The sequence below is a fragment of the Cololabis saira genome, chromosome 18, assembly GCF_033807715.1.
Source record: "Cololabis saira isolate AMF1-May2022 chromosome 18, fColSai1.1, whole genome shotgun sequence".
In the NCBI taxonomy this organism is placed as follows: domain Eukaryota; kingdom Metazoa; phylum Chordata; class Actinopteri; order Beloniformes; family Belonidae; genus Cololabis; species Cololabis saira.
In genome coordinates this window covers 4,494,892-4,508,351 of record NC_084604.1, presented here as the reverse complement: position 1 = coordinate 4,508,351, position 13,460 = coordinate 4,494,892, and the positions used below count along the sequence as shown (strand labels likewise).

Below are 13,460 nucleotides of genomic sequence, written 5' to 3'. Positions count from 1 at the left end.
GATGTAAGCCCAGTGGATATTTAAAGCTTACAGAAGGCTGCATTTAACTGCTGCTATGTCATTCCTGCAGTATTTCTGCAGGTGTTTTGGTCACTGCTATTATTTGTAATATATTATATTATTTGTAATCAGCACAAATTATCTGTCCCCATATGATAAAATCCACCACCCCCCTGATGTTTTTTTTACAACTCGAGTACTGGATGGAAGAGCTCATCACGAAACACCGCCGAGAATGCTGTTGCGGTGTCTGGCCGCCAGATGGCGCCGTGGAGTCCGGCAGTCCCGCTCGTCTCGGCTCTCCAAAGTAAAGCAACAAGAGGAGACATCAGTGGGTGATGATGGGCTTGTACCTGACGCCGCTCTCCCGGTTAAAGAGAGTCTGAGGACCTGAGCCCCGCAGCATCCCTCCCCCCGCAGCATCCCTGCTCCCTCAGCATCCCTCCTCCCTCAGCATCCGCAGCGGGAACCGAGGCCATGAAATTCCCCACGGAGACCCCACGGAAACCGGGGGCCACGAACCCCCCACCAGGTTAGAGCGCCTTCAGGGGGGCTTCAGGGGGGGGTTCAGCTCTATGCTGTGTTTTCTTCACGTGTTCGGGAGAGCAGGCAGTCACCAGTGCGCGTGTCGGGCCGTGGCGTGACGTGTCGGGGAAACTGGCTGCAGCGCGTGTTTACCTGCAGCTGCTGCAGGCGCGCTCACGAGTCTGAACTGCAGGCGCGCTCACGAGTGTGAGGAGGGTGATGCTGCGCGCTCCGGTCCCCCGCCGGGGAGAGTGCGCTCTGCAGCAGAGGGAGATGCGGAGGAGGAAGGATGCGCTTCTGACATGAGCTCATCTTCCACATCCTGCATGTGTGTCACGCACGCACCCGCACGGTTTCAGCACACGTGCACCCTTCAGGTCACCCTGGCGTCGTGCTCATCCACCGCCACAGGTTCTGTGAAGTTAAGAGCTGTTTTAAGAGAGGCGTCACTATGGAGACACGGATCCCTGGAGTCTGATTCCCTGAGTCTGATTCCCTGAGTCTGATTCCATGAGTCTGATTCCATGAGTCTGATTCCCTGAGTCGGATTCCCTGAGTCTGATTCCCTGAGTCTGATTCCATGAGTCTGGTTCCATGAGTCTGATTCCTTGAGTCTGATTACCTTAATCTGATTCCTTGAGTCTGATTCCATGAGTCTGATTCCCTGATTCCCTGAGTCTGATTCCATGAGTCTGATTCCATGAGTCTGATTCCCTAAGTCTGATTCCCTGAGTCTGATTCCCTGAGTCTGATTCCATGAGTCTGATTCCCTGAGTCTGATTCCATGAGTCTGATTCCATGAGTCTGATTCCCTGAGTCTGATTCCTTGAGTCTGATTCCATGAGTCTGATTCCCTGATTCCCTGAGTCTGATTCCCTGAGTCTGATTCCCTGAGTCTGATTCCTTGAGTCTGATTCCATGAGTCTGATTCCCTGAGTCTGATTCCCTGAGTCTGATTCCTTGAGTCTGATTCCTTGAGTCGGATTCCTTGAGTCTGATTCCATGAGTCTGATTCCTTGAGTCTGATTCCTTGAGTCTGATTCCATGAGTCTGATTCCTTGAGTCTGATTCCTTGAGTCTGATTCCATGCGTCTGATTCCCTGATTCCATGAGTCTGATTCCATGAGTCTGATTCCATGAGTCTGATTCCCTGAGTCTGATTCCATGAGTCTGATTCCCTGATTCCCTGAGTCTGATTCCCTGAGTCTGATTCCATGAGTCTGATTCCCCGAGTCTGATTCCATGAGTCTGATTCCTTGAGTCTGATTCCATGAGTCTGATTCCCTGATTCCATGAGTCTGATTCCATGAGTCTGATTCCATGAGTCTGATTCCCTGAGTCTGATTACCTTAATCTGATTCCGTGAGTCTGATTCCCTGAGTCTGATTCCATGAGTCTGATTCCTTGAGTCTGATTCCCTGAGTCTGATTCCTTGAGTCTGATTCCCTGAGTCTGATTCCCTGAGTCTGATTCCCTGATTCCCTGAGTCTGATTCCCTGAGTCTGATTACATGAGTCTGATTCCTTGAGTCTGATTCCCTGATTCCCTGAGTCTGATTCCCTGATTCCATGAGTCTGATTCCCTGAGTCTGATTCCCTGAGTCTGATTCCTTGAGTCTGATTCCTTGAGTCTGATTCCTTGAGTCTGATTCCATGAGTCTGATTCCTTGAGTCTGATTCCTTGAGTCTGATTCCATGAGTCTGATTCCTTGAGTCTGATTCCTTGAGTCTGATTCCATGAGTCTGATTCCCTGATTCCATGAGTCTGATTCCCTGAGTCTGATTCCCTGAGTCTGATTCCTTGAGTCTGATTCCTTGAGTCTGATTCCATGAGTCTGATTCCCTGAGTCTGATTCCCTGAGTCTGATTCCTTGAGTCTGATTCCTTGAGTCTGATTCCTTGAGTCTGATTCCATGAGTCTGGTTCCTTGAGTCTGATTCCTTGAGTCTGATTCCATGAGTCTGATTCCTTGAGTCTGATTCCTTGAGTCTGATTCCATGAGTCTGATTCCCTGATTCCATGAGTCTGATTCCCTGAGTCTGATTCCCTGATTCCATGAGTCTGATTCCCTGAGTCTGATTCCATGAGTCTGATTCCCTGATTCCCTGAGTCTGATTCCATGAGTCTGATTCCATGAGTCTGATTCCCTGATTCCATGAGTCTGATTCCATGAGTCTGATTCCATGAGTCTGATTCCCTGATTCCATGAGTCTGATTACCTTAATCTGATTCCATGAGTCTGATTCCATGAGTCTGATTCCATGAGTCTGATTCCCTGATTCCATTAGTCTGATTCCATGAGTCTGATTCCATGAGTCTGATTCCCTGATTCCATGAGTCTGATTACCTTAATCTGATTCCATGAGTCTGATTCCCTGATTCCATGAGTCTGATTCCATGAGTCTGATTCCATGAGTCTGATTCCCTGATTCCATGAGTCTGATTACCTTAATCTGATTCCATGAGTCTGATTCCTTGAGTCTGATTCCATGAGTCTGATTCCTTGAGTCTGATTCCTTGAGTCTGATTCCATGAGTCTGATTCCTTGAGTCTGATTCCTTGAGTCTGATTCCATGAGTCTGATTCCCTGATTCCATGAGTCTGATTCCCTGAGTCTGATTCCCTGAGTCTGATTCCTTGAGTCTGATTCCTTGAGTCTGATTCCATGAGTCTGATTCCCTGAGTCTGATTCCTTGAGTCTGATTCCTTGAGTCTGATTCCATGAGTCTGGTTCCTTGAGTCTGATTCCTTGAGTCTGATTCCATGAGTCTGATTCCTTGAGTCTGATTCCTTGAGTCTGATTCCATGAGTCTGATTCCCTGATTCCATGAGTCTGATTCCCTGAGTCTGATTCCCTGATTCCATGAGTCTGATTCCCTGAGTCTGATTCCATGAGTCTGATTCCCTGATTCCCTGAGTCTGATTCCATGAGTCTGATTCCATGAGTCTGATTCCCTGATTCCATGAGTCTGATTCCATGAGTCTGATTCCATGAGTCTGATTCCCTGATTCCATGAGTCTGATTACCTTAATCTGATTCCATGAGTCTGATTCCATGAGTCTGATTCCATGAGTCTGATTCCCTGATTCCATTAGTCTGATTCCATGAGTCTGATTCCATGAGTCTGATTCCCTGATTCCATGAGTCTGATTACCTTAATCTGATTCCATGAGTCTGATTCCCTGAGTCTGATTCCCTGAGTCTGATTCCCTGAGTCTGATTCCCTGAGTCTGATTCCTTGAGTCTGATTACATGAGTCTGATTCCCTGAGTCTGATTCCCTGAGTCTGATTCCATGAGTCTGATTCCCTGATTCCATGAGTCTGATTACCTTAATCTGATTCCATGAGTCTGATTCCCTGAGTCTGATTCCCTGAGTCTGATTCCCTGAGTCTGATTCCCTGAGTCTGATTCCCTGAGTCTGATTACATGAGTCTGATTCCTTGAGTCTGATTCCCTGATTCCCTGAGTCTGATTCCCTGATTCCATGAGTCTGATTCCCTGAGTCTGATTCCATGAGTCTGATTCCCTGATTCCATGAGTCTGATTCCCTGAGTCTGATTCCATGAGTCTGATTCCCTGATTCCATGAGTCTGATTCCTTGAGTCTGATTCCCTGAGTCTGATTCCTTGAGTCTGATTCCTTGAGTCTGATTCCCTGAGTCTGATTCCATGAGTCTGATTCCCTGAGTCTGATTCCATGAGTCTGATTCCCTGAGTCTGATTCCATGAGTCTGATTCCCTGAGTCTGATTCCATGAGTCTGATTCCATGAGTCTGATTCCCTGAGTCTGATTCCCTGACTGTCAGTCAGCTGCAGATCCCCCTCAGCTGTGTCTGGTGACAGATGTTATGATGACTTGTGTGTCTGTACGCCCACGTCCGTGCGCGCGTCTGTCAGGATTTCTGCACCAGAGTTGGGGTTTTAAGGATATTTCATTTAATACATGACATTTGAAATTAATTTATGACCATTTCAATTCGCTCAGGGTTTCATCTAATGAATCTGTGCCTCTGCACATGAAAGAATGTGGCTTCTGAGGACAATGTGGTTTTATTTAAACGTGCAAGCAAAGCCTCAGCTGCCGTGAGATAAAACTCAACCAAGACATTTTATATCAACAACTGATGATGAGTAACTGGAGCCATCAGGAACAGGAAGCTGCCCCGGTCTGGACCTGGGGCTACCAGAGCGCTAGCCACACCAGCTCATGGTCAAGGTCACATTTATTTATGATTAAAGACTACTATGGTTGACCAAAGTGCTTTACGGGACAAACAAACCATGTCATTAAAATACACATACATTTTAAATATCATTTAATGCACCTGAGGGGACAGACCCGGATCTCTGACTCCAAACCACAGGGAGAGAAACCAGCAGGTCCTCTACAGACCACTAGGGACCAGATCCAGACCTGCAGGTCCTCTACAGACCACTAGGGACCAGATCCAGACCTGCAGGTCCTCTACAGACCACTAGGGACCAGATCCAGACCTGCAGGTCCTCTACAGACCACTAGGGACCAGATCCAGACCTGCAGGTCCTCTACAGACCACTAGGGTCCAGGTAGAGACCACTAGGGTCCAGATCCAGACCAGCAGGTCCTCTACAGACCACTAGGGTCCAGATCCAGACCTGCAGGTCCTCTACAGACCACTAGGGTCCAGGTAGAGACCACTAGGGTCCAGATCCAGACCTGCAGGTCCTCTACAGACCACTAGGGTCCAGATCCAGACCTGCAGGTCCTCTACAGACCACTAGGGTCCAGATCCAGACCTGCAGGTCCTCTACAAACCACTAGGGACCAGATCCAGACCTGCAGGTCCTCTACAGACCACTAGGGTCCAGATCCAGACCTGCAGGTCCTCTACAGACCACTAGGGTCCAGATCCAGACCTGCAGAGTTGAAGCCAGAGTTATTGCTGGGTCACACAGTTCAAGTGAACAATAATGATAATAAAACACTGTAATCCAACGTTTCCAGAGCTCAGATTAGCGGCTGATGCTGCTAGTCCAGGGAACAAGGATGTACCGTAACTCAGGATGAATGCAGAGGGGAAGCCCAGACATGAGGTCTGTGTTCCAGAAGATACCAGGACCGGTTCCCGGATACTGGGGATCCATTCAAATGTCAAGAATCGATTCGATTCCGATTCTTAAGATTCAGAATCGATTATCAAGATTTGATTTGATTGGATTCGATCCGATTCCGATATGGATTTGGGTGAGTGTTATTAAAAATGTTTTTTGAGCTGTTGCATGAATTATATGACTGTAGTTCTGCAACATATTAATACTAGTATTATATTGAGATTCAACAGCAAGTATTGCAGCTAATGATGCTGTAAGGACCAATCAGCTCCCAGAATGCTGATAGAACTGAAACAGAAACATCGTGGGGCAGAATTACCAAACAGATCCAGGGAGGAAACAGAGACGGATGAAATCGGTTTTATTTTTTCCCACATTCCGTTTTTATTTCTTCCATTTTCGGTCTATTTTGGTTTTTAATTTTTGAGAATTTGGTTTTTAGCATTTTTTGCAAATGTAACCCCAAGACAGTATATAAAGTAATGAAATATAGACAATTTATGCAATTATAACCTAACACTTTAATGTTTTCATACCTTTAAACATATTTAAAGGCAAAAACATGGCAACAGTTATTCTCATGTCCAACAAAATATTCCTCTTTTGGGGATAAACAAAAAAATAACCAAAAGTTGTAATGTAATGATGAAAAAAATACATAAATAAATAAAGAAAAAAAAAAGAAAAAGAAAATCGATCTTTAGACATATTAATCGATTTTTAGGAATTAATATGAGAATCGATTTAGAATTGGGAAATCAATTTTTTCAACACAGGCCTACTTCTTTCCCCTCCGGGGTAGAACATCATGACATTACTTTTGGGAAGTGCCATCCAGGACCCTCCCGCCCCTCACCAGCAGCCTTGAACCTCCCAGGGCTGCTCCTGGATTCCTGGCAGGGACCAGGGCGTCCAGGGAGGAGGAGACTGAGAGATGAAGGGAGGAGGAGACTGAGCCAAACCTGCAGCAGCGACTGTGTTACTATTTGGTCTCTAGATAGTCTGTGATGTGATCTAAAAGGGCTTTCCTGCAAATGTGAGAACCTATCAAGTAAAAGATCAGGTTCATGTGTCTACATTTTGCTGCGGGATACAAAAACATGGTCATTTTACAAAGAAGAGCAGGTAACAAAGTGAAAGATCCTCGTGTTTGTTTGTCTGGTGCACCATAAGAAAACCAGTGAACAGAATCAAAGTTAAAGGGGACCTATTATGAAAAACAGGTTTTCTCTTGCTTTAACATATACTGTATAAAGTGGTCTCCCCTCAGCCTGCCAACTCAGAGAAGGAGGAAAGCAACCAAATTCTGCAGTGTCTGTACAGCCGCCCGGATGAGCCGTCCAGTGTGATGTGGATCTACGAGCCAATAAGATTCTGCTCCCTTTCGACCCTTAACGAAAATGCGATTTACATCGGTTGGCCTCCGCTGCATGAAACCACGCCCACAACTAACTCCGCCGGCCGGAGCTTCCGCCATTTTTTCATAGCGGTGTATCGCGTCATTCAGGCAGCCAATCAGCACAGAGCCTCATTATCATAGCCCCGCCCACTCAGAATCCTGCATAGATAATGAGGTTAGAGAATGGGAAGATAAAGACATGGCTCAGAGGCTGAATTTCTAATTTATTTAGCAAAAACAATCAAAAGCTTGTTTTTAAGACATTCAAGGCCTGTTTAAAATAGGGATTAGATGCCATAATAGGTCCCCTTTAATACAAGCTTGTATCATGCACAATGTTTTTCAGTGCAGTGCAACGTGCATATATTTTCTGTTGTCTCTAATCCGACATGCCAACCCAGCAAAGATCTACGACCACCAAAGCCCAGAGAAAAACAGGAGGGGACCCATCAATCTGAAACCTCCGTTCCTCTTCACCGTCCTCACCTAAAGAAGAACTCAGCTAATCAGTCTGCTCATAAAAACAGGAGGTGGTTCTGCGCTGAGAGAACCATCAGAATCAGAATCAGGTTTAATTGACAGTTTAGAAAAACAATGGATTTGACTCGGATACACCGTCGGCGACACAGATGTTATTATGCGCCTGGTTTCCCAAGGGTAACACTGGGATAGGGGAGGAAAAAAAGGCATCTTCACACTGTGTATATATTACGCAGTGTCAAGGTGCAAAAAACACCTCAGCACACAAAGCAGCAGCAGGGCAGATAGGGAGGGAGAGGGAGCAGAAAAGCGTAGAAAGGCTCAGTAGATGTTTCCTTCAGCAGGAACTCTCAGTAGGTGTTTCCTTCTGCAGGAACTCTCAGTAGATGTTTCCTTCTGCAGGAACTCTCAGTAGATGTTTCCTTCTGCAGGAACTCTCAGTAGGTGTTTCCTTCTGCAGGAACTCTCAGTAGATGTTTCCTTCTGCAGGAACTCTCAGTAGATGTTTCCTTCAGCAGGAACTCTCAGTAGATGTTTCCTTCAGCAGGAACTCTCAGTAGATGTTTCCTTCTGCAGGAACTCTCAGTAGATGTTTCCTTCAGCAGGAACTCTCAGTAGATGTTTCCTTCAGCAGGAACTCTCAGTAGATGTTTCCTTCAGCAGGAACTCTCAGTAGATGTGAACTCAGCAGAACGCCTGTCTGCAGGTGGACAGGTGTCCCTGACATCGACACTCGTCCACCATTTTTGTCCAGGAGTTTCATTCGTTTTTAAGATATAATTGACCTTTTGTCAGTTTCAGGTTATTTCCTTAACCGTTTCTTTGATGGCAGGTGCCAGTAAATGTGACCGTTTGTGTGTTTGCTTTGTGTGTTGTAAGTGAACAAACACCAGGCAGATATTTTTGCAGCTGTTCTTCTCTTGTCCGTCGCTCCAGTGGCCGTTCAGACCAACCTGGTCCCTCCGAAGAAGGTGCAGCCGGGCATGCTGCAGTCCAGCCTGGTGCAGGCCAGCGTGGCCGCCATGCAGAACCCCATGGGCTGCGCGCTGCCACGGCTCTCCGTGTCGTCTCGGCCCTCCAGCATGGTGGTCAGCATGGAGGTGGTGGCCGACGGCGCCGCCCCCTTCGCCATGATGAAGCTGAAGACCGTCCTGGCCGTGTTCGTGGTGGTGGTGGCCTACATGGTGGTGGGGGGCCTGGTGTTCCAGGCCCTGGAGCAGCCCTTCGAGAACAACCAGAAGATCGCCATCACGGCGGAGAAGGCCGCCTTCCTGCAGAGACACCCGTGCGTGTCCCCCGGCGAGCTGGAGGCCATAATCAAGGTAGGAGGCGCCCGCCAGGGGCAGGGTTTCAGGGGGGACTGGGGGGGGCGGTACCCCGTCCGCGAGATTTTATTTATTTATTTATTTTTTGTGGCACCAATTGGTTCATATTGGTATAAAGTAGTGGTTCTCTGTAATGTGTTATTAGCAGGATGTCCAAGTAATTTGCTGAATAGGCTCCAGCTTATCCAAAATGCAGCAGCGCGAGTGCTGACAGGAATCAGCAGGAGAGACCATGTCTCTCCAGTGTTAGAGTCGCTCCATTGGTTACCCGTAAAATTCAGAATCCAATTTAACATTTTATTACTTGTGTATAAAGCCCAAAACTGCTTAGCTCCGCATTATTTGCAAGACCTGATAGTGCCTTATGTTCCTGGCAGAGCTCTCCGTTCTCAGAGTGCAGGTTTACTCGTAGTTCCTAGAGTATCCAAATGTAGATTTGGAGGGCGGGCGTTCTGCTATCAGGCACCATTACTTTGGAACCAACTTCCAATCTGGGTTAAGGAGGCTGACACCACCTCCACCTTTAAAACTAAACTTAAAACCTTTCTGTTTAGTAAAGCCTATAGTTAGTGTTTAGTAAACCTCTAGCTGGTGTTGGTAAATCTCTAGGTAGTGTAAACTCTAGTGTGTTAGAGTCAGTAGTCATAGTTGCAGCTATAGAACAAGACTATAATAGTTAGTCTCAAATATAGCTTCGCGGTAGATATGCTGCTATAGGCTTATGCTGCAGGGGGGCACCGACATGATCCGCTGGGCGCTGCCTCTCACCCTTCTTCTCTTCTCTTCTTCCCTTCCTCTCTTCTCCTTTTCCATTTTTATTTATTATAAGTATCTCATAGCTATCATTTTTGTCCATCGCTCCTGTACTTTATTGTGCTGGGTCCCCTTTTTTTATAAAGTAGTGGTTCTCAAACCTTTTACACCATGTACCACCTGAGAAAATACCTGGCTCACCAAGTACCACCATTTGACCAACACTAAAATACAGTAGCGTAGTAGGTCTAAGTATTTATCAAAAACAAGGCAGAGGTTTTATTCCGAAGAAGTACTGTATATTTTATTTTGTCAGCCACTGTAACATTTTACACAGTTTGAACAGTAACACTACACTTAAATATAGGAAAATAAAAAACTGTACTTAAATCCTGATTAAATTAAAATGTATTGCACATAAAAGTTAAATAAACATTGTACTTAAATAAATGTAAAAAAAGCAACAAAAAAACACAAACAAAACAGCCCTAAAGATTAAATAAAACTGTACTGTGTGGAGTAAAAAATGTACTGTACTTGATAATAAAAAAAATCAAAACAGGCTAATTCATAGCTGCGAGGAACAGTTGTTGCTGTGTCAACTTCAGACACTGCTGTATGGCTGCTTTCTGAAACACACACACACACACACACACACACACACACACACACACACACACACACACACACACACACACACACACACACACACATTAAGAATAAAACAAATGAGGAAATACATAAAGAGTAACAGCTGTAATTAAACATACACAGACTACTGATGACAACTTACATGAGCTTCTCCCCAGCTTTCAGTTTCTGTCTTGGCCCGCCTGTTCCTCATGTTTCCTGCCACGTTCTTCCTCCTCCAAGTTTTTTGATCCCTTTAGTTTGTTTTGATCCTGCCAAGCAGCGCTTTGTTTTTCCCTTTTGTTAAATAAATCCTATTTTTTGCCGACTCCTGCCTCCCGCCTCCTGCTCTCCTGCGTTTGGGTCCACACCTTATACCCCAAGACGTGACATAATGTGCCTCTGTGAACACAGTCCTGCAATGTCTGGGTGGATGGAGGTCAGCATCAGTCTCAGGTTCAGCATCAGTCTCAGGTTTGGGTCAGCATCAGTCTCAGGTTCAGCATCAGTCTCAGGTTTGGTTCAGTCTCAGGTTTGGTTCAGTCTCAGGTTTGGGTCAGCATCAGTCTCAGGTTTGGTTCAGTCTCAGGTTTGGTTCAGCATAGGGCTGTTCGATTTTGCCCAAAAATAAAATCTCGATTTTTTTTCTCTCAAAATCCGATTTTCGATTACGATTACGATTATTTTGTGAATTGACAAAAGGCAAAGAAATGATTTCAAATATGCTGTTTTTTTATTGAACATTTGCCCCATTGGGCTTTAAGTGCAAACTTTGCTCTTATTAAACCAAAAATGAATGAATAAAGTGCAAAACTCTGTAAAATAAGTTGAAAAAAAGTTTTAAAAAATATAATAAAATATAAAGTTTTATCTCTGAAAAAAAAAATCAGCAAATCAGCACTTGCAAACATACAGTAAGTTATATTTCCAATTAAATAAAACAAGACATTTTCTAATTAAACTAAACTGGGTCTTTGCATGCTAAATAATAATGCAACCCATGAAGGAGGTAGAGGTGTGTAATGTCAGTCATTACATTTGCTATTCACATTTGCAAGTTTTTTGCAAGGAACACGAGCCGGTCTACGGCATCTGGCTTGAGGGATGCCCGGTGGCATGTTCCAACGCCCCCTCCTACACTAAAGAGCCTCTCTGATGGGGCACTTGTCGCAGGTATTGAGAGGTATTTCCATCAATCATTAATATGGTATCAATCATTAATATGTGTGCAGACAAGGTTAAAAAAAAAAAAAAAAATTAAATTTTTTTTTTTTTAAATCGATTTTACGATTTTCACATTTTAACATCGTTCTAATTACATAATTGCGATTACGATTTAAAATCGATTAATCGAACAGCCCTAGTTCAGCATCAGTCTCAGGTTTGGTTCAGCATCCAGCCTGCTTCTGTGCTTTGTTTTTATGACAACACGTGAAGAGAAGCCGTTCTCGCACAGATAGGTGGTTGCAAAAGGAAGGAGAAAGCGCACGGCCTTGTCAGAAAGCGCAGGTATTCACTGTACTGCTTCATCCAAAAGTCCAACATAGTGTGCTTTCTGAAAGATGCCTTCAGTGTTTATACTATAAAGCATTGTATAATATGTTGTGCTGAGATGTTCACACTCACAGTTAACATTAAAATAAAAATTGCAAGTGAATCTCCAAATGTATTTTGGGTAAAATCGTTGGTCATCAACGTCATACGTCATCATGGATCACTCGTCAACAGAGCTCAGTAATCCTACAGCCAGTACTCGAGTTGTGGGGGGATGAGGGGGGGTGAGGGGTGATGGCATCCCCCCTGAAATAAAAACGGTCCAAATCACCCCCCCTGTAAAACTGACATCCCTCCTTTCCATCCCTTATGTCATTTCATCAATGAATGTGGTTTTACTGCTATTTCAACATTTAGAGTCATCACCAGAAAAATAACACCAGAAAAATAACTTATTTGACAATTTTCACCTGTTTCAAGTCAATTTTCACTTGAAATAAGTAGAAAAATCTGCCAGTGGGACAAGATTTATCTTCTTATTTCAAGCAAAAAAATCTTGTTCCACTGGTAGATTTTTCTACTTATTTTAAGTGAAAATCTACTTGAAACAGGTGAAAATTGTTGTTTTTTCCAGTTTTGAGTCTTGTTTTAAGTGAAATGAGATTATTTTTACTAAAATGAGACATTTTAACTAGAAATAAGACAAATATTCTTGTTAAGATTGTGAGTTTTTGCAGTGATCCATTTTACTTATCCTGTGAAGGACAGAGTCATATTGATAAGTTCAGAAAAGTGTTTTTAATTGTTGTGTTTTGATGTATTTGATGTAAGCCCAGTGGATATTTAAAGCTTACAGAAGGCTGCATTTAACTGCTGCTATGTCATTCCTGCAGTATTTCTGCAGGTGTTTTGGTCACTGCTATTATTTGTAATATATTATATTATTTGTAATCAGCACAAATTATCTGTCCCCATATGATAAAATCCACCATCCCCCCTGATTCTTTTTTTACAACTCGAGTACTGCCTACAGCCTAAACATGAGCGCGAGTTAGAAACACAAAAGTGGAGCGATAGAACGCAAAGAAAAAGATAAAGGGAAGCAAGAAAAAACCAAATTGCCCAAGCTAGACGCATATTTTGTTGGCCCTAATCCTCCTCCTGTGGGAGATGAAGCTGACGTTGTTAGCAGAGATTCATCCCCGGGCCCGGGCCGCCAGAAGCTGCAACCTGGTGAGGGAGCAGGTTTACAGGTAGATACTGTTAGAACAATCACACACACCGTCAGCAAGAACATGGGAGTTTGTGGTAAATTGCTGCTAAGGGCCCGGTCATATGCCCCGCCCCCGGCCCGGGCTCTGATATGTTCCACTACTAGCGCCCGCGTCGATGCTTCAGCCTGGAATCAGCTTTCAGTCGTGTCCCAGCGGTCCTCACACCGGTCTGATGCCACTTCCCTGCTCCGCCGTCCGGCAACGAGACACTGCCCACACTGAGACCCATTAAAGTCTCTCTGATGGGGCTGTCTTACACAGACACTCCTGAGGGTTTCATTCACTCCCACACCTGCAGAGTTATGGAGGTGGAATTGTTTCTTATTTATTCAATCAAAAAAAAGATTGCTTCAATCGAAAAATGTATTTTCAATTAAAAAAAAAAGTCACTTCAATCAAAAAAATCTTGGAGGAAAATGCATTTGAACACAATTTTGATTGGAAATGTTTTCTTTGGTAGAAGTGAAGTTTTTTTGTTTGAAGCTACT

General features: G+C 44.5%; 1 protein-coding gene across 1 annotated transcript in view; it reads left to right on the top strand.

Moving 5' to 3' along the window:
- Positions 1-404: 404 nt before the first annotated feature.
- The window catches only part of kcnk10a (potassium channel, subfamily K, member 10a), a 33,409-nt gene continuing 20,353 nt past the window's right edge, over positions 405-13,460 (top strand). The window contains exons 1-2 of the mRNA XM_061747063.1: positions 405-532; positions 8,433-8,818. Of these exons, the coding sequence (XP_061603047.1) occupies positions 478-532; positions 8,433-8,818 (441 nt within the window). The 5' untranslated portion in view covers positions 405-477. The remainder of the gene's footprint in view (positions 533-8,432; positions 8,819-13,460) is intronic.